This window comes from Mesocricetus auratus, unplaced genomic scaffold, assembly GCF_017639785.1.
Source record: "Mesocricetus auratus isolate SY011 unplaced genomic scaffold, BCM_Maur_2.0 Super-Scaffold_100014, whole genome shotgun sequence".
NCBI classification, from domain to species: Eukaryota; Metazoa; Chordata; class Mammalia; order Rodentia; family Cricetidae; genus Mesocricetus; species Mesocricetus auratus.
Window position 1 is genome coordinate 12,708,785 of NW_024429197.1, and position 27,122 is coordinate 12,735,906.

Below are 27,122 nucleotides of genomic sequence, written 5' to 3' on the forward strand. Positions count from 1 at the left end.
GACCGTGCGCGCGAGCGCGGGGCTGAGGCGAGGAGCGCACACAAAGGGACAAACCAGCCCGCGCGGGGCAGGCTCCGCCCGGCCACCCCGCACCCCGGGTGGCGCCCACGCGCGGCCGCGACCCCACCCCGCCCAGCACCGCTCACCAGCTGCAGGCAGCAGAAGGCGACCAGCGTGCAGCGCCCGCTGCACTTGCCCATGGCTCCTCCTTGCGCCGCGCGGGGCCGCGTCGTCCCGATGGCGCCCCGGGGCGGCGGGGCCGGCGACTAGGGCCGGATCCCCAGAGCCGCGGCCGGCCGCCCGCGCCCCGAGTGCATGGTGCGCCCGGTCCGCGCGGGCTCCGCCGCGCCTCCTTTGTCTGCGGCCGGCCGTCGGCACACCTCCCGCCCGCGGCGCCGGCCAGCTCGTAGCGGCCCCCGCAGGCACCGAGCGCGGCGCGGTGCAGCACTGCCCAGCTGGGGCAGCCGCCCGGGCGCTCGGCGGCTGCCGCTTCCCGGCCCACCACGTGGCTCGGCCGCCACCCCGGAGGGAGGCGAGGGAGGGGCGGAAGAACAAGGGGGGCGGGGAGGGGAGGGGCGTGGAATGAAGAGGAAGAGTGCGGGTCCTGCGCGCTGGCCGCTCTGGGTCGCATCGAGACTGCTGTTGGCTGGCTGTGTCACCTTGGGCAGATCACATTACTTCTCTGGGCTATTCCGTCCCCCATGCCCCCCCGTGTGGGGGCGAGCAAAGTAGGAAAAAGTCCCTTGCAGGCAGCAAAGCAAGCGTTAACCCTTAGCCTGACCTGCTGAGGGAGCTGGAACCACCCTGCCAGGAGGGTCCTGGGGTTCCAACTTTGTCCTCTTTTTCCATTTGTGTTCTTAGCACAGCTTGCCAGCCCTCCTGGGTTCCCAGCTACATTTTCTTTTTTCCCTCTCCGTCTGCTGTATGCCAGGTTTCTGGGAGCCAGAGGTAAACTTCAGTTCCTACGAATCTTCAAAGTTCAGGGACCGAATAGGCCCCCAGGCTGACGTTTAGGTGTTCCTCCTCCTGCCTCGGCCTCCCAAATCCTGGGATTACATATGTGAGCCACTATGCCCAACTAAATGTTATGTTTTAAAACACGCAAGACAAGCCCTGGAGTTGATCCTAGCACTGTCAACAATGACAGAACTAAAGGCCTTGTAGGTTGTTCCCAGAGGCAACATCATCGCACATGCTTGGAGCACCCACACACCCGCACCCACACAGACACACACGCCTACACGCACACACACCCCACCTCACACACACAAAAAGCAACTGGGATAACAGTGGGGACTTTCTCAGCCATTGTTAGGGAATGACAGCTGTGCCCAGCCTGTTTCCCTGACTAGCCAGGCTTCTGTGAAGTCCCTAAAATGATACACAGAGCATAATTTTGTGTGGGGACTGGCTCCCAGATTTTATCAAAGTCTCCAGAGAGTCCTGATTTCCGCAAAAGAAGAGCCAATCCCCAGGAGTACGGGTCCCCCGCGGGATCCCCTACAGTCTTTCCAGTGAGCCCAGACCGGTTCCCACCTCCATGCAGACAGTGTGCTTAGATAGTCTTAGGAATGCTAGTCAACGCTCACCGATCCAAGCAGTGGTCAAAACTGTCTCTCTCCTCCCCGAGACAGGGTTCTGCTCAGTTCTGACCAGCGCTGTCAGGCTCTTGAACGTCTGTACGTCACAGGCGCAAGGCCTGACCAACTCACTCAAAGTCTGCACTAACCCACCCTGCCCCACTGAATCCTGGCCACCACTCTCTCTGGCCCATCCCCACTTTTAGGGTCACTTTTTTTTTTATTTATTCATGTCATGCATCTGTGTTTGGACACAAGCATGTTAGAGTTCCATCATGACTCTCAGATGACAACTTATGGGAGTCAGATTCCCCCACATGGGTCCCAGAGATCAAACTCAGATCTTTGTACTCAGTGGCAAGTGTCCTTTACCCAAAGCCATCTCAGGCCCAAGATTGTTCTACTCTGGGATCCCCATTTGTAGTGCAACGGACTCCAGGTCAGTAGTCCCCTCTCTGGCTCATCCCAACCTTCAATACTTCCATGATAGCTTGTTCTAGAACCTCCTTTGCTTTTGTTTCTTTTTTTTTTTCCAGTTCTTTCTTTCTTTTTTGATTTATTTATTTATTTATTTATTTATTTGGTTTTTCGAGACAAGGTCTCTCTGTATTGTTTTGGAGGCTGTCCGATTTATTTATTTTTATTTTGTATGCATTGGTGTTTTATCTGCAGGTACATCTTGTGAGAGTGTATCTTGGAGTTATAGTGTTGAGTTGCATGTAGGTGCTGGGTTTTGAAATCGGGTCTTCTGGAAGAGCAGTCAGTACCCTTAACCACTGAGCCATCTCTCCAGCCCCATCTTTTGTTTCTTGAAGTAGACTGTGAACCCAATGAGGACACTTATGTTTGTGACTTACTTTGACCTCCCCAGGAGTTGGGTTGGGGCAGGAGCCTTCAGATGTGAGGGGACTAAGGTGGCATACTTGTCATACCCTGTGTCTTAGTTTGGGTTACTATTTCTAAAATGAAACATGATGACCAAAAGCAAGTTGGGGAGGAAAAGGTTTATTTAGTTTATGCCTCTGCATCTATAGTCCACCACAGAGGGAAGTTAGGACAGGAACCCAAACAGGACAGGAACCTGGAGGCAGGAGCTGATGCAGAGGCCATGGAGGAGTGATGGTTACTGGCTTGCTCTCCATGGCTTGCTCAGCCTGCTTTCTTTTGTTTTGTTTTGTTTTTCAAGACAGGGTTTCTCTGTGGCTTTGGAGGCTGTCCTGGAACTAGCTCTTGTAGACCAAGCTGGTCCCAAACTCACAGAAATCCACCTGCCTCTGCCTCCTGAGTGCTGGGATTAAAGGTGTGGGCTACCATCGTCTGGCAGCATGCTTCCTTATAGAACCCAAGACCACCAATCTGAGGATGGAACCACCCACCAAGGGCTGGGCCCTTCCCCTCGATAACTAATTAAGAAAATGCTCTATAGGTTTGCCTACAGACTGATCTTATGGAAGCATTTTCTCAGTTAAGGTTCCTCCCTGTCAGATGACGCTAGCCTGTGTCAAGTTAACATAAAATTAGCCAGCACCTGGATCTCTTTCCAACCCTGGAACCCAGTGGGTCCCCTTTCCTTCTGGAGTCTGAGATTCTCAGAAGGAGGCGGTACAACTGGACAAGAGGCAGTCATTTCTGGCAAGAGGTTCAGAGCTGGGGATGACATGGGGTGGGGCTTGCCATCAGTACCATGAGGGATGACTAACGGAGGCCTAGGGGAAGCTGCGGGAAAGAGGAAGTAGGATGCACAGTGAAAAGGACAGCCGTGACTCAGAGCCCAGCCACATTTCCTGAATGTGAAGGCAGGATCGCGGTCAGGCCTGCAGGGAAGTCTGGCAGACGTGATGAGAAGAGGGCACTGGAAAGATCCCCCGCTCTAACCCAAGGCTAGGCAGGGTCGGGGTTTTGCCCTCTGAGAGTGAGAAACTGAAAGCCCTTGGAACAGTGCTTTGTGAACCAGCTGAATGATAAGCCTGGTAACTCCCCTCCCCTCGTGTTGGAGGGCTGAATATGCTCACTAATTATAGCTTCTGGGACATTTTCTGTTGCTAACCAATTCTTCAAACCAGCTGGGTGTCTGATGATTCAATTCAGTTATGGCTTGAACTACCTGGGATAGCACAGGCCCCACCGGCGAAGGGCTCAGTCTCAAAGCTAGCACCCTTGCAAGAGACCGGTTTTAAACCTCTGGCTACCATTTGTCCTGTTGATGGACAAGCTGTCCATGGGCTCTCATGCCCCCCCTCATGTCCCATAATTTGCTAGAGTGACTTGCAGAACCCTGGCAGGTACTAGACTTATATTTACTGGTCTATTATAAAAGATACCAACGAATGGCCAGAGGAAAAGAGAGTTACCTAGGGTGGGACCTGGGGGGTCCTCAATGTGAGCTGTTCTGTCTCCATGGGGTTGGGGTGCTCAGCATTCATCAACTTGGAAGCTCCAGAGAGAGCTCTTTGCTCAAGGGTTTGCAGACACCCCATCTCCAGTCCTCAAGGACAACAGTGGGTGGGGCTAACGGTTCCAACTGGCTAGTCATTTTGCCTTTCTGATGACTGGGTTAGGACAGCTCTGGGAGAGCTGAGAGGTACTTCGTGACTATCAAAGGACACCCCTGGATACAGCCTTCTGGTACACCCCTTCTGGTAGTTTGAATGCAATTTGCCTCTATAAGCTCATAGGGAATGGCACTGTTAGGAGGTGTGGCTTTGTTGGAGTAGATGTGGCCTTGATGAAGTATGCCACTGTGGGGGTGAGCTTTGAGGTCTCATATATGCTCAAGTCATGCCCAGTGTCTCAGGTCACTTCTTGTTGCCTTCTGGTCAAGATGTAGAACTCCTTCTCCAGCACCATGTCTGCCTGCATGCCACCATATCCCACCATGATGATAATGCACTGAACCCCTGAACTGTAAGTCATCCAATTAAATGTTTTTCCTTGTAATAGTTACCATGGTCATGCAGTAGAAACCCTAACTAAGACACCCTCTAGTCTTAGCTCTCCAAAGGAGGATGCAAGAGGATCACAAATTCAAGGACAGTCTGGATTACATAGATCCAGCCTTAAAATTCCCCTTAATGGGATCTAGGGTTGTAGTTCAGTTGATAAGCGCTTGCTTTAGTATACATAACGCCCTGGTTTCAGTCCCTAGCATCATACAAAGCAGGGTTCTGCAATGCATGCTTCTAATCCCAGAACTCTGGAGGTGGAAGCAGAAGGACCAGAAATTCAAAGGCACCATCTGCTATACAGCTAAGGAGAGGCCAGCCTGGGGTACATGAGACCTTGTCTCAACAGGTGTGTGTGGGGGGCTGGTGAGCAAATGAGCAGGGAAAGGTACCTGTCTTCAAGCCTGACAACCCGAGTCCGAACTTTGGTAACCACATGATGGAAGTGGAGAACTGACTCCTGCAAGCTGTCTTCTGACCTCACGTAAGTACACACGCATGCACACACAATAAAGAATAAGTACATGTGAAGGGGAAAAACACAGCAAACTGAATAGCTGGGCTTGGTGATAATTTTTGTTTCAGCCCTTGAGAAATTGAAGCAGGAGGATTGACTGGAGTTTAGGTCCAGCCTGTGCTAAAAAGTAACTTCCAATCTAGCCTGGACTACAGAGGGAGACCCTGCCTCAAATAACAAAAAATTAAATGTAAGTAAAAGACAGTCTTGCTGTTAAAGTGTGGGTCTGGCATGTGCAAGGGCCTGGGTTCCGTCATTGCATCAAACCAAAGATACCTCTATCATTCAAGAGGCTCCAAGGCACTAGTGGATTCTATACCAGGCGTTGAAGAACAAACCCGAGCAAGTTATTATACCTCAGTAGCTGGTTCCATGGTGAGATGTTATCTCAAAAATAGAAAACAAAAGGCAGGGGTGGGGTGGAGGATAGGGAGGGCTGTACAGGGATGGAAGGTCAGGATCCTAAATGGTGCTGCAGAAAGTGACCTCTCTCGGCTGTGGGGCCCCGAGTATCCTGCATAGAATCTGTTGACAGCTAAGATAAATCTCCTCTCCCACCAGGACACATGGGCTTTCAGCTCAAGTAGGCCTTGAGGCCAGCTGAGCGGGGGACTTAAGAGATGAGGTGAGGCCCTTCCCCAGCAGAGTCCCACACTGCTGCTGGGCCCTCATTATGCTGCGCTGAGCTTGTCCCAGGGCCAACAGCAGAGAGGAAGCAGATGGAGTCAGTTCAGACTAGGCCCTCCAGCGGGTTTCAAATGCTCTGTTGGGATTCCCGCTCCCTGCTGGCTGTCCACTTCTGGTCATTTTCTATCACCAGGCACCTGTTCTCAGCAGTCTATCGGAGCCTGAGATGACCATTGTAGGTTCTAGGGAAAGGCTATCCTAAAACCATAGAGTGGCAGCAGTGAGAAGGCTCCAGAGACGTCTCACTGAGCAGGTCTACCTGAGCACCTACAATTGAACAGCCAGGGCCCCAGGCCAGGAAAGGCTAAGCAATATCTCTGCAGGTCGTGCGTGCATGTGTGCATGTGTGATGTTTGGTGTGTGTAGTGTATGTGTGGTATATGTGTATGTGTAGTTTGTGGTGTGTGTGGTGTATGTTGTGTGTGTGGTATGTGTGTGTGCATGTGTGGGGTGTGTGTATATGTGTGTAGGGATGTGTGTTTAGGTCACAGAGCAACTTTTGAGAGTGGGTTCTCCTGTCTGGCTTGGAGGCAAGCTCCTTTACACGTAGTTCCATCTTGCCAGCCCTAACATTTCTTTGAGACAGTCTGCCGCTGAACACAGAGGTGGTTGGTAGGGCTAGCATTGCTGGTCAACAAGCCATGGGGATCCTTTTGTCTCCATTTCCCTAGCCCTGTGTAGCCACCGTATCTGGCTTTTTTTGTTGCTGTTGTTTAATGGGTATTAAGGATGGAATTCAGGTTCTCATGCTTGTGTGGCAAACATTCTACTGACTGAGTCATCTTCCCAGTCTACTTCCCCTTTTACTGATAGTCTTGTTATATAGCCTAGACCAGGCTCAAAGTCTCTAACCTCAGCCTTCTGAATGTTAGGATTGCAAGTGGGCCATCAGGGTGGAGAGAGGTTAAGAGCACTGGCTGCTTTTCCAGAGGACTTGGGTTCAATTCCCAGCAACCGTATGGTGGCTCACAACTATCTATAATGAGATCTGGTGCCCTCTTCTGGCAGAACACTGTATACATAATGAATAAAATAAAATCTTTTTTTTTGTTTGTTTGTTTTTTCGAGGCTATCTTGGTCTACATGGTGAGTCCCATATCAGATCAGCCAGGGCTATGTATAACACACAACACACACACACACACACACACACACACACACACACACACACACACACACACGCACACACACACACACACACACAGTGGTTCTTGCTTTAGACTGAACAAAGGGCATCTAAAGTGAGAATGATGGCCCGTTTGTTTTTTTTTTTAAGATAGCCTTGAGCTTACAGAGATCCACCAGCCTCTGCCTTCAGAGTGTAAAACTTCTTGTAACTCACTCATCACCACTGTGTGCTTTAAGGTGTCCTTAAATAGCTTGTAAGTTCACTGCATGCTGGTAGAACAGGCCTTTAATACCAGCACTTGGGAGTTAAAGGCAGGAGGATCTCTGAGAGTTTGAGGCCAGCCTAGTCTACAAAGCAAGTTCTAGGACAGCCAGAGCTGTTACACAAAAAAACAAAAATAAACAAGTAAATAAATATTTAAAAAGGCCGGTGGCTTTGCAAGGCAGCCTTAGGATGTGCAGAAGCCCAGGATTCTCTTCCCTCCCTCTCACAATGGCTGTGAGTGCATAGCCCTTAGCAAGCACATGCTCAGTTGGGGACCTCCTGTGCAGAGCATTCCCCAGGATGAAGCCAGAGCTTCCAACTGTCTTTGGTGTCCTTTGCGACTGTCCCAGCCATTCGAAAGCTCTTGCTTACCTGTTACTCTCCAATCCAGTGTGCTCTGCCAGCTTTGCATGTGCCAGCCAATACAGTTGCCAGCCTGTGCTTTCCCCTGACCTGGATAGACAGTCCTTACCCTCAGCTGTTCCTTAGTCTACATCTCCACATCTCCACTGCTGTAAGGTTCACCTCACATGCCATTTCCTCAGTAGGAAAAATTTTTTTTCAAGACAGGATTTCTCTGTGTAACAGTCCTGGCTGTTCTGGAACTTGATTTGTAGACCAGGCTGGCCTCAAACTCACTGAGATTCGCCTGCCTCTGCCTCCCAAGTGCTGGGATTAAAGGCGTGCGCCACCACCACCCAGATGTACCTGGGATTTTTTTTTTTAAATTTGAGACTGTTTCACTCTATAGCCCTGGTATTTATGTAACTTAGACTGGATTTGAGCTCAAGGCAGTCCTCCTGTCCCAGCCTCCAGAGTGCTGTGATTACAGGTATGCACCAAGACACCCCACTTGTTTTCTTTATGAGGTGCTAGCGAGGGAGCCCAAGGCCTTATACATGTAAGTTAAGCAATTATTTAGCACTGAGCCACCCAACAGCCCTTGTACTTGGGACTTGAAAGAAGTTAGGATCCTTTTCAGGGGTTATTTTACACAAGGTTGCATAGTCCACCAGGCAGAGCTGACCACTGTGCTTTTTTGGCTAAGCTCCTGAATTTATGTCCAGGGGCTTTGACAGTTTCTGAGGCTCACACAACATAGGTGAGAGCCAGTGACTTTCTTGCAAGACAATGGGTAATTGTGTGTACTGTGTTTGTGTATGTGTGTGTGTGTGTGTGTGTGCATGAGGGGGTCACAGGCTTTATGCTGCCCTCTGGTGTAGTTTCAGGATGGCCAATGCCAGTGTTCTCAGCTTTGATTGCTCCTTAGAGTCACTAAGGAGCTTTCCTGAGGCCCATCGCCAAGATTCAGGGTTAGTTGGTCTGGAGCACAGCCTGAGTTGGGCTTTTAAAGGCTCCCGTGTGATTCCAGTGTGCATTCAAGACAAGAAGAAGCCATTAAAGTCCACACAGTGGTGACTGGAAAGGATCCAGCTAGGTTAAAAGCCAGCTCTCCTTGTACTAGGTGGATAATCTTGGGTGAATAACTTCCCTTCTTTGGATTTGATGCCCCACCGGATAATGCAATGCACAGTGCTGAACCTCAAAGGCCAGAGGATAGTGAAGGATAACAATGGGGTAAATAGGAGAAACATCTCCAGTGCCCCTTGGAAGGATCAGACAGATCAGCACTTTCTGAACACAACGCTTCTCACAGGTGAGCCAGGCCCACCAGGGTGATGCAGGCCAGGAGGTGTACTTTGGCTGAACACTTGGCTAGAATATGAGGTACAAGGTTCAATTACCAGCAAAAACTACAGATTGTGAATATCATCTTCCCCTTAAATTCTTTTTCTTCATTTTTTTTTCTTTTGAGACAGGGTTTCACTGTGAAGTGCTGGCTGTTCTGGAACTCACTCTGTATAAAGGCTGGCCTGGAACTCCCCTCTGTAGACCAGGCTGGCCTGGAACTCACAGAGATCCGCCTGCCTCTGCCTCCCAAATACTGGGATTCTCTCTCCCTCTCCCCCTTTTAAGAAGCAGCAGACTCAGGCCTGTCATCGGTGGGGCATGCCTATAATCCCAGCACTCGGCAGGCAGAGGCAGAGGCAGAGGCAGAGGCCAGTGGATCTCTGTAAGTTTGAGACCAGCCTAGTCTACCGAGTGAGTTCCAGGACAGGCTCCAAAACAATACAAAGAAACCCTGTCTCAAAAAACAAAAAACAAAAAAAAAAAAAAAAAACAAAAACAAAAAAAAACAAAAAAAACAAAAGCAGCAGCAGACTCTGGGCCTATTGGTTAGCAAATACTGGTTTGTTGGTTTCGTTTTTTTTCATTTTTCAAAACAGAGTTTCTTTGCAGCCCTTGCTATCTTGGAATTCACTCTGTAGATGAGGTTGCCCTCAAACTCACCAAGATCCTCCTGCCTCTGCCTCCTGAGTTTGGGGATTAAAGGTGTGTGCCATCACCTCCCCACTTTCAAATATGGTGGTTTTGCTGTGAAGAAACAAGTGACAGCTGACTCTAGACAAGTCAGCTCTGCCTGTCATCTGATTACATGGGACAAAGAATCACTGGATTTCCCTCTCTAGGAGACTCATCCCTCACTGTGGCCGCTGAAAGGGTCAACTGTCTCTGCAACCAGGGGAAGCAGGGAAGGAAGACAGGGTCACCCTGTGCTCTCATGAACTGTTTGCAAATCAACTGTTTGAAGCTGGGATAGATAGAGCTGGGGCCACGGGCTAGGAGAAGTAATTGTGCCGGTGTGTGTGTGTGTGTGTGTGTGTGTGTAAAAATGACTTAAAAATTCACCTCCCTCACAATTCAGCTCACAAAAAGCCACCCAGTGAAAAAGAAGTTTGGCTTTAAGTGGCCACGGTATTAAGTGCTAGAGCCTGGAAGTCACAAAGGGAAATTAACTGAAAGCCAGAGATGCCATTACTCACCCGGGAGCAATCTGTCTCTCCCAAAGAGAGGAGACAATTTGCACCCCCTGGAGATGTTTTATGCTTAAATCTTTATTCCCAGGCTAGGGTTTCTATTCTCTTCAATCCTAAGTGCTATTGCCATTTCCTGCTAATGGCTCCTACTCAGCCCTGAAAGGAACTGGGAAGGATCAACCAAGGGGCTCAAGGAAACACCCTCAGCCTCCAAGGCCTGCTACCCTCCAGGCATCACTCCTCAAGGGACTGGAGGGGCCTTTGGAAGTGCAGTGTCAGAGGCTGGTGACATAGCTCCGTGCCTCAAGGTGCAGCTAAGCCTGACAATTAGAGTTCAAGCCAAGGGATCCACATGGCTGGAGAGAGCCAACTCTCTGACCTCCACATGTGCATCGAGGCATGGCATGTGTTCACCCCCACACATATAAAGGTGCTTGCTGGTGCAAGTCTGGTGACCCAAGTTTAACCTGTGGAACCTATGTAAAGGTGCATGGGATCAACTCCTCTTCACGTGTGTCACGGCACAGGTACCCACACATACACATCATGCTCACAAACACAGGAGGTGAGTAGAAGGGACTGGACTGAGGCATGTGGACCTTGTGTTGATAAGGGTTAAAGAGGGCTGGAGGATGGCTTTGCAGTTAAGAGCATTTGCTATTTTTTCAGACGACTTGAGTTCAGATCCCAGCACCTACATCAGGTTACTCACAACTGTTTGTGATCACAGCTCTCCAGGATCTAATGCCCTCTTCTGGCCTTTGTGGATACTGCATGCACATGATGCATATACAGATAAGCAGACACATACACATAGATTAAAAATTAAACAAAGTGGGGTGTTTAGAAGCTACTTGTGGGATGGAGAGATGACTCAGTGGTTATGAGCACCGGCTGCTCTTTCAGAGGTTCCAGGTTCAATTCCCAGCACCCCACATGGCAGCTCACACCTATCCTTAGCTCCAGTTCCAGGGGATCCAATTCCCTCAGACATGCGCATGCAAAACACCAATGCACATAAAATAAAAATAAATTATTTTTAAAAAGCTACTTGTGGCCGGGTGGTGGTGGCGCACGCCTTTAATCCCAGCACTCGGGAGGCAAAGGCAGGCGGATCGCTGCGAGTTTGAGGCTAGGCTGGATCGACAGCCTCCAAAACAATACAGAGAAACCCTGTCTCATAAAACCAAAAAAAAAAAAAAAGGGTATTTGTGATTTCTGTGGAGGAATGAAGATCAGGCTAAAACCATTTGGGGCCACATTTCTCCTGGAGAAAGTTATCATAGCCATATATGAAATTATCTAGTGCTTGGCCTGATAACAAGGTCACTATTCCCTTTCAAGACCCTGTGTGTGTGTGTTTGTGTGTGTATGTATGTGTGTGTGTGTAATGAGTTCTTTTCTTCCACTGTTACTGTTTTCAGGCAGGGTTTCTTTTGTGTGTGTCATGCTGTTCAGGCTAGCCAGCCTAGGAACTTCTAGACAATCCTCCTGCCTCCAGCTCTCGATGTTCAAATGCTTGGATTATAAATGAGCACCACTACATCTGGATTTTTATTCAGATTCTGGCAACCAAACTCAGGCTGGCCTCCAACTAGCTATCAAGCAGAGGATGACCTTGAACTTGAGTCTCCTGACTCTAGTTCCCAACTGCTGGGATTACAGTTGAGTGCTATGTCCGGCCTGATGGAATAGTACACAATACTTTGCATGGTAATGGCTCAAAGGAATGAAATCAGTTTCATGCTGTTTAACCTTGTCTTTCCCAAATGTATCTGACAATGGGATCTTTAAACTCAGGAGAAGTCTGAGGAACACACCCTGGGTAGCTCACTCTACAGGATCAAGTACCCGAAGTTTACACTCTATGGGATTTGGCTGCTCTGTTTTGATGTCCCCATCTCCAGTCACACTTATGTCCTCTGGCTCATGAGACACATCACCATCCCCTCAGGTTTGTGTCTGGTTTTTGTATTTTGTCCTTGTTTTCTGTTCATATCCAAGCATAATCACAGCATCTACGATGCTTCTTTGTTCTCTCGCAGGCACGATAAATCGCTTCCCCCTGTTTCCAGTGGGCTTTACTCAAACTTCACTCACTGTATTAGAAGTAATTGCTCTGAGAGCTTTACTATCCCGCTGGCTTCTTCATTAATGAGTTAAATAAATCTCTGGCATGTGCTCACTTAATAAAAAAAGCGGTTTATCTCCAACAATATTTTCTACTGGTTTGTGTACTTCTCATGATGGCAAGGACAAGATCTTTTCTGTTTCTGTCCTCACCAATGATGACTTTGCCTGTCACTTAACAGGGATTGGTGTTGTTGAATGACTATGCTCTAAACCCAGGGTAGCACCCTCTTTGACTTATTATAAATATGATCCAAGTTCATGAGCCCAAAGTCTAGAGCCAAACATGTTCAGAACTGTTGAAGAAAGGCAGACTTTTTGCTTAGAAATAGAAGGTTTGACAGATGCACATTCTACTTCCTAGGAGCAGATGGATTCATTAGTGTCTGTCTGTGTGCTGGACACAGTCAACCAGAGACCCCAGGGAGGTAGGAACCTGTCTTAGAAGAAGGCACATGACAGCATTCCTCAACATCTCTATCCGAGCAGGAAAAGGAAAAGTCAGACAAGTAAACAGGATCATAAAAAGCCTCTGAAAATGCCATGGCCAAAGCCTGTGAAAAATCCATCTCCCGTTTGGGCTGCTGGTGAAGCTACACTCTGGCCAAGGGCACCAACTGGGGCTGCCACAGCTGCCTTCTCCAGGGGCCCTGAGCACAGGACTGCAGATAAGAAAAGTGCATTGGGCAGAAGGCAGAGCAGACAGGCCCTGTTTAGAGACTGTGCCAAAATATACAAGAGTCAGACTCTTCTGAACCTCATTTATTGCCTTCTGCATGTTCCGCTTGTAGTTACAGCTACTGATAATTATATCATGTCATTTTCACAGGAGTGAGGAAACCTAAAAACAGAAGGGGGGCTCTAAGTGAACAGTGTCTCTGAAGTGTAAATGGGTTGTATCTCCTGGACATACGCTTGCTCTGATATACAGCAATCAAGCCTCAGAAAAGACAGCAAGAAATAAGAAATCCCAGTCACAATGTTCTTGTAAAAAGGTATCTGTTTGGATTTTTAATACAAAATACTCAAACACAGAAAGAAAAATATACAAGCCAGTTACTCAACTTAAAATAAAACAGAAAACAAATCCAACTAACACATTTCAATCGACATTTCCTGTCTCCAGCATAGATTAAAAAACAGGAGACCTCAAACTAATGTTTGTCCCTCCGAAGAAATCTTATTGTTTAAAAAGAGACCAATCCCTGAAATCTGGCAAGTGGTACCAGAGGCCACAGTTGTTCTGGTAAATGGGGTACAAGTGGTTGCTGGAGTAAGGCCATCACCTCCAGCTGCTTGCTAGTGACAGTCATCTGAAGGCAGATCAGCCGGGACACCATCTGACTCTGGCCAGTCATGCAGTTGGAGTCTCAGGTCACACAGCCTGGGAGCCTTCCTTCCCACATCTTCACTGGATCTCACCCATGTACAGCCTCTTATCACTGGATGCCGAGAGGACTGAGGGAAAAAGACCACAACAGGAGACAATGAAGGCTTGGGAACACTTAGGACTCAAGAGCCCTGTGTCAAGAGACAATTGTGACATATAAAAGCAATTGGATTTAGCACTTCAGTTCTCCTAAACACTACACACAGGAAATTGCACCCTGGCTTTTCAATCCAAGTCCTCTTGAAACCTGACGATGGCTGTGCCACGGGAACCATGACAGGGCTCAAATCCCGATGCTCTTAAGTCAGACCCAAGAAAAAGCGCTTCCTTGTCCACGTCTGTGCCAGTCACACACACAGGTGCAGGTGCGTGAGCATTTTTTGGAGCTGGAGCTTTCTCAGACATGGTTTCTGAGACAGTCATTATTCAGTCCAGGCTAATCTAGAACCTGTGATGTACCCTGGCTAGCCTCAAGTCTGCAGTAATCCTCCTGCTTCTGCCTACTGAGGGCTGGGATTACAAGTGTCCACCTGATGGGGGATGTCCTTCTGTATGCTGTGAATATATATGTCTCTTATTGGTTGATGAATGAAGTTGTTTTGGCCAATGGGCAGGGAGGAGGAACAAGGAGAGTGCGTTGAGAGAGAGAGAGAGAGAGAGAGACAGAGAGAGAGAGACAGAGACATGTCATGTAGCCCCTGAAGGAGTAACACAGGTAAGCCACAGTCTCGTGGCTTAATAGAGATGAGCTAGCACTTTTTTTTTTTTTTGGTTTTCTCGAGACAGGGTTTCTCTGTATTATTTTGGAGGCTGTCCTGAACTCTCTCTCTGTAGACCAGGCTGGTTTTGAACTCACAGAGATCCGACTGCCTCTGCCTCCTGAGTGCTGGGAGCCACCAACGCCTGGCAGAAATGGATTAATAATTAAGAGAGAGCTAGTCAGGCTGGAGAGATGGCTCAGAGGTTAAGAGCACTGTTTGTTCTTCCAGAGGTCCTGAGTTCAATTCCCAGCAACCACATGGTGACTTACAAACATTTGTAATGAGATCTGGTGCCCTCTTCTGGCCTGCAGGGATCCATACAGACAGAAAACTGTGTACATAATAAATAAATCAATCTAAAAGAGAGAGCTAGTCAATAAGAAGCCTGAGTCATTGGCCAAACAGTTTATAATTAACAGAAGCCTCTATGTGTTTGTATGGGACTGAACGGCTGAGGGATCAGGCAGGACAGAAACTCCCATCTACATACACCCCACTTGGTCAATGTGCTTATGCATGTTAAAAGCCCTGGAGAAAGTTAACATGTTTTTATCTTTAAATTTAAAGCCTATTACTTGGGTTAGCTAATCAAATTTATTATAATTTTATTCTAAATATTCATAAGTTATTTTTGTCTACAGTCCCTGCCACTCTAAGAGACTAAGTCATGGAAAGAACCTGAACTGAGGAGTGACAAAAGAACTCCAACAGCCTCGCCAGCCTTCTCTGAGGTGATGCCACCCATCATCTAGGACAGCAATCTCAAGATTAGGCTATAGATGGCAGCAATCCTCCTCAGGATGCCTGTGTCCACTCTAGGCTTTTCGCTTAAAGTACCACTTAAATCCAGAGTAAATTTTCCCGAAATTAACTGCAACACTGCTTTATACTGACTCTCCCAGAGATCCCTTCCTGTGGTTTAAGTGCTGGGTTCCTCTGAAGAGCCCAGTGTTTGGGAGTCTGAGGTAGGAGGAATCCCTCAAGTGTGAGGCCAGCATGGGCTACAAAGTGAACACCAGCCAAGCCAAGGCTACATAGTACAATCCTAGCTGGAGAAAATAAGATTTGCAGTTTTGCCTGGTGGTGGCTATGGTGGTGCACACCTTTAATCCCAACACTCGGGAGACAGAGGCAGGCAGATCTCTGTGAGTTCAAGGCCAGCCTGGTCTACAAAGTAAGTTCCAGGATAGTCAGGGCTACACAGAGAAACCTTGTCTTGTGTGTGTGTGTGTGTGTGTGTGTTCTAATTTCACCTGAGGGTTGCTATAGCACTGGCCTCTCTTTTTATGCTGACAACTGCCTTCTCTTATGGTCAAAACCACCCCTCAAAAATAAAAAAGAAAAAAAAATCAATCCAAAACAAATAAATAACAAAACAAAACAAAAAACAAAACAAAACAAAAAAAAACCCACACAAAATACCTCCAAACCACAATGTGAGATGCACTCTCGCCCTGAACTCTTGGGGGAGGGCCTAGGCCCTGCCCTGGATGAAATGACAGACTATGGACACCCCCATGGAGGGCCTCACCCTCCCTGGGGGGTTGGGGGGAGGGCACGGGAGGAGGGGAGGGAAAGGGAGAGGGACCTGGAACTGACTTGTGAAGCAACCTTGTTTCTAATCTAAATTTAAACTTAAAAAACAAAAACAAAAACCTCCAAAGTGTTAGCATTAGATTCACATAAGTGTCTCCCTGCCTGCCTCTATGGCCCCAGGCAAAAGTGCTTTCTCATCTGGAGCAGTGAGGACAGATGTGGACTTACTGATAGGTTCGTCAGGGTGGAAAGCCACTTCATTGATGGAACCAGCATGGCCAGGCAGCTTATACAGGATCCTTCTGCTTGTGGTGTCCCACACGTACACAAACCTGCAAGGGGCCACAAAGACAAGGGCAGGTCCCTTAGAAGTGGGGTTAGGACACCTGGGTCTTGAAGTAAAATGGGAATGTTTTAGAAACCAGGGCTGTACCAAATTAAGAATATCTGACGGCTTGAAACCAACAAAATTGATTCAGCCCTTGAATTTGTTATTCACAGAATTTACAAAATTTTGAAATTATAGAAAGATAAACATATCTATGTTACTGACACAGTTTGCTCATAATAGGCTGCAGACATGGAGTGGGGGGGAAAAGCACAAACCTATATATACTTTTACTCTAAAATCCAGAAAAACTAGGCATATATATATGAGATCCATCCCAACACTGGGAAGGGGGAGGTCAAGAGGATCATGGGTTTGAGGCTCGCCTAGGATATACTGTGAGATGCTCTGAAGCCCCATACCCTCTAAGCAAACAGGGTTAGTAATTACACCCTCATACTCTCACAGTCAAGGCTCCAGAGCAAATAAGTAAAAGTTCTGGAACAGGGCTGGAGAGATGACTCAGGGGTTAAGAGCACTGGCTGCTCTTCCAGAGGTCTTGAGTTCAATTCCCAGCAACCACATTGTGGCTCACAACCATCTATAAAGAGATATGGTGCCCTCTTCTGGCATGTAGGCATACATTCTGGCAGAACACTACATGCATAATAAATAAATAAATCTTAAATAAATCTTTACATCTTAAAAAAAAAAGTCTGGAATACTTGGCTATATTGGTACACATCTATAAACCTAGCACTTGGGAAGAGCAGGCTGGAAGACAAGCAATTCAGAACCATCCTTGGCTACACAGTCAGTTTGAGGCTACCCTATCCCTAAATTTAAATGTTCTAGACAAGAGGCAGAACTCCACTTATCCCTGTCTCTTAGCTGGTGCTCATGCCCTCTTTTCTGCCACACGCAAACCACTGTCCCTCACAGCCCACCAAAGGCAAAGTGGAAGACCGACAGTACTGGAATCAGAGAAGCCTGGGAGAGCTCCAGGGCAGCGATTCACTAGCTAAGGCCATGGCTTCTTTCTTCCGTTACAGTGATGGAGAAAAAAGTGAGTTTATAGCTTTTTGAGAAAAATGAGAATATATGCAAAGTGTCTGGCACACAGAATTAATGATTGCTGCTGTTATTATGAGTACAAGTATTATAAAGTTAGAACTACATGTCAGCAGGCTGGCCCAAATCCCCTTGGTCCAGCGTGGCTAGTGTCTGTGACAGGGCTGTGGAGGATTAAAGTGCACACGAGGAGGTGATCTGTAAGCAGAAAGGGGAAATCTGCCAAAGCCAGACTCGGTTGGAAAGCGGCTTTCTGAAGTGGATATTCTCTCTCAAGTACACAGAAGCCAGCAGAAGCCTGGATCTCCAAGGGTTTACTTCAAGGCCTCACTCTTCATGGCTGCCAGTTACATGCTAAATTTAGAGGGGTTCCTTGTTCTCTCCACATTTGGGCATGTCAACATTTCGTAGAAACCAGACTACTTATGTAACAGAACTGCTTGCTAACTTCAGGCCGAGGTAGTCTATGAAATCTTGCCAAGGCCAGCAGAGGCGACAGGCCTTCCTTTTGACCCAGCCATGCACCCTCATGTAAGGAATGGTGAGGAAGAAGAGGGGCGAGGGTGTCATAAATCAGAAAATGTGCTAGGCATGATAGTACACACCTTTAATCCTAGTACTTGGGAGGCAGAGGCAGGCGGCTCTCTCTGAGTTCAAGGACAGCCTGGTCTACCCAGCAAGTTTGAGGCCAGTCAAGACTACATAATGAAACCCTGTCTTAAAAAAACAAAAACAGCTGGGCGGTGGTGGCGCACGCCTTTAATCCCAGCACTCGGGAGGCAGAGGCAGGCGGATCTCTGTGAGTTTGAGGCTAGGCTGGACCGACAGCCTCCAAAACAATACAGAGAAACCCTGTCTCCTAAAAACCAAACCAAACCAAACAAAATCAGAATATGCTCATGTTGGGAAAAAAAAACTGTTCTTGTAAAAAAAACAAAACAAAAACAAACCCCCAAAAAACCAGCTTATGCAACCCCCCCAAAAAACAGGGTTTCTCTGTGCAGCTTTGGAGTCTATCCTGGCACTCACTCTGTAGTCCAGGCTGGCCTTGAACTCACAGAGATTCACCTCCTGAGTGCTGGGATTAAAGGTGTGATATAATATTAAAAAGATACAATTAGCTGGGCAGTGGTGGCCTTTAATCCTAGCACTTGAGAGGGAGAGGCAGGAGGATCTCTGTAAGTTTGAGACCAGGACAGCCAGAACTACAGAGAAACCGTGTCTTGAGGAAAACAAACAAACAGACAAACAAAGATATAGTTAGGGGCCAGAGAGATGGGTCAGTGTCTAGGAGCATATGCTGCTCTTCTAGAGGACCAGGGTTTGATTCCCAGCACTCAGATGGTGGCTTACAAGCAACCATGTGTAATTCCAGATTCAAGGAATTCAACACCTTCTTCAGGGTAGGGTTTCTGAGCCTCTGAGACGCAAACCATCAATATAGCACTGTTTCCTTTAGGCAACCACTTGTCCCAAACAGTCTGAATACTTGTTAAGTCTTCCTGACATTAAATTTGTTTGGTAGAAAAAGGTCATAAAATTTTCCAAGCATAAGCCAGGTGTAGTGGTGTACATCTTTCAAACCCAAGTATTTGGGAGGCAGAGGCAGATGCATCTTTGTGAGTTCAAGGCCAGCCTGGTCTACAGAGTAAGTTCCAGCACAGTCAGAGCTATATATGGAGATGATGTCCTGAAAACAAAACAAACAAAAAAAGTTTTCAAGCATGTCCCCAAAGAGAATCCTGAAGTGTGCTAAAAGCTATGAGCTAGGGAACAACCAGGCCTACAGGCCTCTACTACTGAGTCTCCAGGAATCTCTATAAGCCCACTGTGCTTGGCCCCCAGAATCCTTAGTACACACCACTAAAACAACAGCATCTGATGGGTAAATTTTCTCCCCTCTGCCTCTCATTCATAACTTAAGGCCTTGAACCAGTTTAAGTTCACACATTAGAAAGTCTTGGCCTATTAATTTGGCAAAGATGGATGACATGCAGCCCACTTCCCTCAGCAATGTTGGCTCTTTCCACTGAGCCCAGATCTGGCTCTGAATCATCTTCAACACTGGCAGCTACGACCCAATTTTGGGTTGACACAAAGGGTGGAATTTGACTGCCATCTCTGACGTAGGAATTCATTCTTATGAGTACAGCAAAGAGCAATGTGTTATGTCAAAGAGACAAAGGGGGAGAGAGTGCCAGGGAAAGTTTGGATATAGCAGAGTGGTTACTAGGAAGATACAGAGTCTGAGAGTAGAGAGGGGAGGAATGAGAGGGCCTGGGGGTGAGAATGCACAGGGAGGTGACAATCCCATCAGAGTGCAGCACTGGCCACAGAGTGCAGTCTCAAATGTACCGAATGAAGTAAAGCAGGGCAGAAGACTGGGAGAGCTGGAAGATTATGAGTTTCCAACAGATGCAAAGGTCTAAAATGGAAACAGAGACAGACAACCCTTAAGTTTGTCTAACACAGGCTTTAAATGTGAGACCTGAATAGCCACATCATTCCCTACCTTACACCCAGGAACCCTTACCTGTCTGCTGAGCCAGCGGCTATCTTGCTTCCATCAGGTGACCAAGAACACCGTAGGAGGTTCTGTAATGAGCAGGAATGCACAGGACAGGTAATGTGTCAAACTCTTCTAGCTGTATTAGGAGTCAACTTACTAAAATTTCTAGGAGGCTGAGCATCTCTCCAGAACGAACATCAGCTAATAATATATCCCTACTCAAAACAGCATGCTTTGTAATTTTACTTATTTTGCTTTAAATATTTATGGCATTTTATATGTATTATTTTAGGTGTTTTGTCTGTAGTCTGATGTGTGTCTGGTGACTGAGGAAGCCAGAAGAGGGCATCGCATCCCCTGGGACTGGAGTTACAGACAACTGTGAGCTGCCATGAGATTGTCAGGTTTCAAACTCAGGTCCTCTGCAAGAGCAGACAGTGCTCTCAACTGAACCAACTCTCCAACCCGATTTGTAATTTTATACCACACAAAAACTAGATACAGAAATGCTAAACCTAGTTATTAAGAACAAGCCTGGCTCCCTTTGGTTGACTTATTTTTTTTTAAAGATTTATTTATTTATTATCAATACAACATCTTGCCTCATGTATGTCTACACACCAGAAAAGAGCACCAGATCTCATGGATGGCTGTGAGTCACCATGTGGTTGCTGGGAATTGAACTCAGGACCTCTGGAAGAGCAGTCTTAACCTCTGAGCCATCTCTCCAGCCCCGGTTCACTTATCTTGATCCTCATATTTTTATCCTGTTTTTTTTTTAATTCTTTTTTGCTTTATCTTGAAGAAAAACAAAAAACCCCAAACCCAACAAAAATGAGATTTGATTTATAAGGCAAAACAATCTCAGGGAACTATCAAAAGAAAATCATTAATCTCTCTTAAGAAATTCAATGACAGAAGAATCAGCTTCCAAAACAGCTGACCAGACATGTGAGGGTTTGAGAAAAACTCTCTTGAATGCGTGATAACAAGGTTGGGTGTGGACACAGGGTTCTAAGAGCTGGCATTTGGGTAACAGCGACATGAGCCCGGGGCCCACAGACACTGATTTACAGGGTTGAGGTCCCCAAGGAACAAAAGCCAAGCTTGCTCCGTTAGGAAGGTATGAAGTCAGAGGTCCTGTGAATGAGGACTGGCTCCAGTGCTATCTATCCCTGTGGCTGCCTTGTCCAACGTGCTGTATTAGCGTTACTTCTGGTGAAAAGAGCTTTGAGCCAGGCACGGTGGCATGCTCCTGGGATCTGAGCACATGGGAGGCCAAGGCAGGAGAAAGGGCAGCTTCAATGAAGATGGTTACCAGACTTCACTCATTCTCAGTGGGTCAACAATTCTCTATCCTTAGCATCACTATAAATGTTTCTTCAGATCAAATGGATAGTAAAACCATTCCCCGTGGCAGGTACCACTCACCTTTTCAAAGTTGTGTACATTTCCTTGAAATATCTTCACACATCTCTCTTTGGGAGCAAAGGGCCGGACATCCCAGACTCGCACTACAAAGTAAATCCAAACCAGTCAAGCAACAAACACAACTATGAGCCAGCAGCTTCCATGTCAGTAACAAATACTGTCTCCTGGGTGAGGAGGTCCAACAACACAATAATAATTGCTAAGGCTTCCCCCTCCCTTAAAGATAGGGTTTCTCTGTTTAACAGCCCTGCCTGTCCAGGAACTCATTCTATAGACCAGGCTGACCTTGAACTCAGAGATCTGCCTGCCTCTGTCTCCCAAGCGCTGAGATTGAAGGTATGCACCATCACTGCCTAGCTGCTTGCGAGTCCCAGGATCAAACTCAAGTAATCTAGTCTGAATGCAGGTAGTTTAACTAGCTGAGTTGTATTGCAGCTTCCCCAGTGCATTTTATTTAATACTAACTCCTCCCCCTTTTTAGGGTCAACAGACTAGCCCCAGAACAGCTTTGTTCTCCAAAGTTACCTGTATTGTCCATTGCATTGGACAAGAGATAAGATCCCTCAGAACTTAAACTCAAGCCGGTTACAGAATCTGCATGGCCTCTCATGGTATAAGTTAACTTGTTTTGACGCAGGTCCCAAACCTATAAAAACACAAAACTGCACTCAATATTCAAATTGAAAAATAGCAGAGAAGGGCCAGGTGTGGTGGCGCATGCCTTTAAGGCCAGTACTCAGAGGCAGGAGGAACTCTGTGATTTTGAGGCCAGCTTGGTCTATATAAGTGAGCTCCAGGACAGCCAGGACTGTATTGACACTATCTTAAAAAAGAAAGAAAAGAGGGGCTGGAGAGATGGCTCAGAGGTTAAGAGCATTGACTGCTCTTCCAGAGGACCTCAGTTCGATTCCCAGCAACCACATGGTGGCTTGCAACCATCTGTAAGGAGATCTGGTGCCCTCTTCTGACCTGCAGGAATATATGTGGGTAGAACACTGTACACATAATAAAAAATAAATCTTAAAAAAAAAAGAAAAAGAAAGAAAATAAAAGCAAAAAGCAGAGAAGTAGAGGCTCAGTGGCTTAGGATTTTAACCCCAGCACTCTGGAAGAAGCAGGCAGATCTCTGAGTTCAAGGCCAGGCTTACCTACAGAGCCAGTTCCATCACAAACAGGGTCACATAGAAAGAGATCTTATATTAAAAACAACAGTACAACAACAACAACAAACAAACCAAACAAACTAAGTCTGGGGAAACGACTCAAAGGTTAAGAGTATTTGCTGGGGCTGGAGAGATGACTCAGAGGTTAAGAGCACTGACTGCTCTTCCAGAGGTCCTGAGTTCAATTCCCAGCAACCACATGGTGGCTCACAACCATCTGTAATGAGATGTGGCGCCCTCTTCTGACCTGGAGGCAGAACACTGTATACATAATAAATAAATCTTTAAAAAAAAAAAAAAGAGTATTTGCTGCACCGCGTGAGACGTGGGTTTGGTTTCCAGCACCACATGGTGATTCACAACTATCTGTAACCCTAGTTGCAGGGGGATCCAGTGCTCTCTTCTGACCTCTTCTGGCACCTGGCACACATGTGGTGCACATACATGTGTACATGCAGGCAAAATGTTCAAGTATAAAAATCTAAAAAAAGAAAAAAAGAAAAACAACTATATACACCAGATGCCAGCTTAGTGGTATATGTCTAATTCCAGCACTCAGAAGGCAGATGAAGACACGATCTCTACGAATTAGAGGCCAGCATGGTCTACAGGACAGCCAGAGCTACACAGAGAAACCTTGTCTTGGGGGAAGAAAAAAAAAAGCCAAGTGCACCCCTGAATTCCAGCCCTTGGGAGGAAAGGCAGAAGGGTCACAAGTTCAAAGATACCCTTAGCTATATAGTATATTTGAGGTCAGAGGTCTCAAAAGCAAACAAAAAACTGTCACTAGAGACAGAGGCAGGACTGCTGCAAGCCCCAGGCCAACCAGGGAAACAATCAGGAAACGACTCACTGAAAGCAAAGCTCAAAATTATATAAAGTAAACATGAAACTGAAAACAGCTAGGAGTTTTCATCTTATAATATACATATAGAAACAATGCATATGTATGCATGTGTATATATACATGTTTAGAAAAAAAGAAATCGAAAAGCATGTTTATGCAAAGAGCCCTTTGAGCCTCTTCTGGAAGACAGTCACAAAGAGTAACTAGGAGTTCTGTCCTTCGCTGTTTGTCCATCACTGAGGTTCAAGTCCAAGGCTTTGTGCTCTACCACTGATTCCATCTCCAGCCCCAACAGTATCTGCATGTCTTCTGTGTGTCTTTTATATTTTTGTGGTGCTGGAGATTGAACATAGGGCCTGAAGCACCCTAGGCAAGTGGTCTCCCATTCTGAAAGATTACAAGTAAGAATGCTTTGCATAAGCCTGGTACATGGCAGGCTCTAAATATTATTTAGCAGTTCCTAAAAATAACTCTAAAGCCAAAATATAAATATATTTACATAATAAGCGATTAAGCAAATATGTAAAAATAAACATTAACATGAACAGAAATAGCCTGGATGTCACAAGGAAAAAGATTAGCAATTTTCTGAAGGTCATAGGTATTATTAAAAAATCCATTTAATACTGCCATGTAATTTTTCTAAATGAATAAAATATATGATATCCCCCTAAAGCACAGCACTTTCTTTTATTTAGAAAGGAGTTAGGTGCATGTACTGATGTAAAAATTTGAATACTAGGGCTGGAAAGGTGGCTTAGTGGTTAAGAGAACTTTCTGGGTCATTTTCCAGGACCGACACTGGGTGGCTAGCAACTACAGAAGAGGATTGGAACCCTCTTCTGCCTCCTAAAGGACGGACACACACACATGCACGCACGCGCACACACACACACTTTTTAAAAAACCTACTTTGAATGTTTAAATACATGCCTACAATGCTAGTATTCAGAAGGTTAAGATGGGAAGATTGCAAGTGTGAGAACTTGCCACCAAAACAAACAAAACAAGCCAGGTGTGGTGCACACGTTTAATCTCAGCATCAGGAGGCAATGTCAGTCAGAGCTCCATGTCTACTGTCTGAAACAAAACTAGTGAACACCACACCATGACTTAGTTTAGAAAGATGAAGGTCACATGGCTATGACGATCAGGACACTTTCCAAAAACATAGAGATGGATATTTTAGAATAAAGAGCTAAATTTAACCGCAATATTCATGGAACTATATTTATATGTTCCTCATATCTGAGATAAGTTCAAATTCCAGAAGAAAACCAGTATATTTCAACATACAATGGCTAGGATTTATTCCTGCAGAGAGTTCACCTTAAGAGAGGTATGACAAACTGTCTCCAAGAAGACAGAAAAACCACAGGAGGAGCAGGCAGACCTTCAGGCTATCCTGCTTTGTGATGATCCATACTGTTTGTCGTAAGAAGATAAATACAAGTATTCTGCCTGTTTGTCCCTGTGGTGAAGCTTAATAAGAGAACCTAGTCCCCCCAGACGCTACACACTCATATACTCCAAATATTCTGGAAAAGGAACTACATGACAAAGACATCAATAGTTGGAAGACATCAGAAATGAGGTGTGGCACAAAGGGCAATATTGGCTCTGGGGGAGGCTGGAAATTGTCCTACACACTGGTAATTTATCAGGCTTGTTTTGTTTTTTGAGATAAGGTCTTACTTTGTTGCCCAGATTGTCCTCAAGAGTGTGATCATCCTGCCCCAGCCTTCCTATGCTAGGATTATGGAGATGATAGTTTTGATATCCATAGGAAATCTATGCAAACATTAACATTTTTACAGGGGCACACCAAGGTAAAATTTTTTTCATTTATTTATTTAGAGAGGACATGCGACACATACAAGCGTCTCTCTAGGTGGTGTGCACATGTGGAGGTCAGAGGACAGTTTGCAGGAGTTGGCTCTGTTCTTTCACCACATAGGCTTTGGGCACCGAATAGATGGTCAGGCTTGGTGCCTTTCCCCACGGAGCCATCTCACCAGCTCCCAAGCAGTACCTTAGAGCATACATAGAAACCTGGGCTTTATCCTCAGAACTAAGGAAGGGAAGGTGGTGGTGGGGGCCATAAACCTAGAGAGAGAAGATCACAGAAGCCTATGATGGGGGAATAACCTACCAGAGTGCTAAGGCCGTTGTCACAGAACTTAGGGAAGATGGGTCACGTCTGTGGTAAGGGGATTATACTAAGAAAGGGGAAAAGGCTTTTTTAAAAGGCTTCAGAATTTAGCAACAAAGAAATCACTGGGTGATTGTTGAAACATGGTCCAGAAATGGACCTTGTGAGGAGAGTTCTGTGTGCTTGTGAGAACACTCCAACAAGAGTCTTATGACCTAAGTTTCTTCAAAACATGGAATTGTTCTTGGAATGTGTTTTCGTGTTCCTCCCAGGTGTAGCAGATAGGAGCAAATTTACTTTAGATTGCTCAACTATTATTCAAGCAAATATTTATTTATTTATTTATTTATTTATTTATTTATTTATTTATTTAGGTTTTTCAAGACAGGGTTTCTCTGTGGCTTTGGAGGCTGACCTGGAACTCGCTTGGTAGTCCAGGCTGGTCTCAAACTCACAGAGATCTGCCTGCCTCTGTCTCCCAAGTGCTGGGATTAAAGGCGTGCGCCACCAACGCCTGGCTTCAATTAAATATTTAAACTATCCTTTTTGGTGATATAATATTTATGATTTTTTTTTGTTTTTTTCGAGACAGGGTTTCTCTGTATTGTTTTGGAGGCTGTCCTGGAACTCACTCTGTAGACCAGGCTGGCCTGGAACTCACAGAGATCCGCCTGCCTCTGCCTCCCGAGTGCTGGGATTAAAGGCATGCGCCACCAACGCCCGGCACGAGACAGGGTTTCTTTGTTTTGTTTTGGAGGCTATCGGTCCGGCCCGGCCTCAAACTCACAGAGATCCACCTGCCTCTGCCTCCTGAGTGCTGGGATTAAAGGCGTGCGCCACCACCACTCGGCTTAATATTTATGATTTAATAAAGATCGCCTGAAGTATCAGATTGCAAAGTCAGCCACACCAGTTAGCTATAAAAGCTAGGCAGTGGTGGTACACATCTTTAATCCCAGGACTCATGAGACAGAAGCAGATGGATCACTCTGAGTTCAAGGCCACCCTGGCCTATGCAAGAATGAATCAGTCTAAAAAAAAATTAGAACTCATGCCTTTAATCCCAGTCCTAGAGAGGTATATAAAAGACCAGTGTCTCAGGCTGTTTTCTGAGATTTAGTTTCCAGTCACACTGAGGAGAGGGCAGGAGTTTGAGGCTTGGAGGAGAGCTCTTGGAGACAGGATCAACCCTTTCAGCCTGAGGTAAAGGTAAGATCTAGTGGCTTGGCTGTTTTGTTTCTCTGATATTCAGCTTGAAGCTTGAACCCCAATATCTGTCTCTAGGTCTTTACTTTTTGTGTTACAATCCTTTACATGCCTCTATGGAAAAACATATTTTTGCCACATGCAGCTTGTCCTTCTAATTGTATACAGCCTGAACTCAGGAGAACTTCACTCATGTGGCCCTTCTTAGTCCTCAGAGTATAAACTGTCTGGGGGCTCTGAATAGAGTTGGCTATTGCATGAGCTTTTAGTCTGCCTCTTTTTTTTTTTTTTTTTTAGTATTTCCTTTCTTCTTTTTAAAGATTGTTTCATTTTATGAATATGAGTCTTTTGCCTGTGTGCATGTCTTGTCTGTGTAGCAGATGCATGCTTGGTGCCTGAGGAAGTGGTGAGCCTTTATGGGGGTGGCTGGAAATTGAACCCAGGTCCTTCATAAGAACAGCAAGTGCTCTTAACCACTGAACCAACTCTCCAGTCCCCAGCCTGTCTCATTATAGGCTCCATTCTCCCAGGTCCCACTGCCTCTACAGCAGTGACAAGCAATGCCCTATTGCTTCATAAACATAACCTTGACAGCACCTG

At 46.3% G+C, this 27,122-nt stretch overlaps 2 protein-coding genes across 2 annotated transcripts in view; both read right to left on the reverse strand.

The window, feature by feature from the left end:
- Positions 1-290, reverse strand: part of Nkain1 (sodium/potassium transporting ATPase interacting 1) — a 42,229-nt gene extending 41,939 nt beyond the window's left edge. Inside the window, exon 1 of the mRNA XM_005079515.4 lies at positions 147-290. Coding sequence (XP_005079572.1) covers positions 147-200 — 54 coding nt within the window. The 5' untranslated portion in view covers positions 201-290. The remainder of the gene's footprint in view (positions 1-146) is intronic.
- A 12,820-nt stretch (positions 291-13,110) lies between these two features.
- Snrnp40 (small nuclear ribonucleoprotein U5 subunit 40) overlaps positions 13,111-27,122 on the reverse strand; it is a 28,867-nt gene continuing 14,855 nt past the window's right edge. The window contains exons 6-10 of the mRNA XM_005079514.4: positions 21,680-21,800; positions 21,155-21,237; positions 19,748-19,809; positions 16,044-16,147; positions 13,111-13,586 (exon numbers count right to left, since the gene is read on the reverse strand). Of these exons, the coding sequence (XP_005079571.1) occupies positions 13,537-13,586; positions 16,044-16,147; positions 19,748-19,809; positions 21,155-21,237; positions 21,680-21,800 (420 nt within the window). The 3' untranslated portion in view covers positions 13,111-13,536. The remainder of the gene's footprint in view (positions 13,587-16,043; positions 16,148-19,747; positions 19,810-21,154; positions 21,238-21,679; positions 21,801-27,122) is intronic.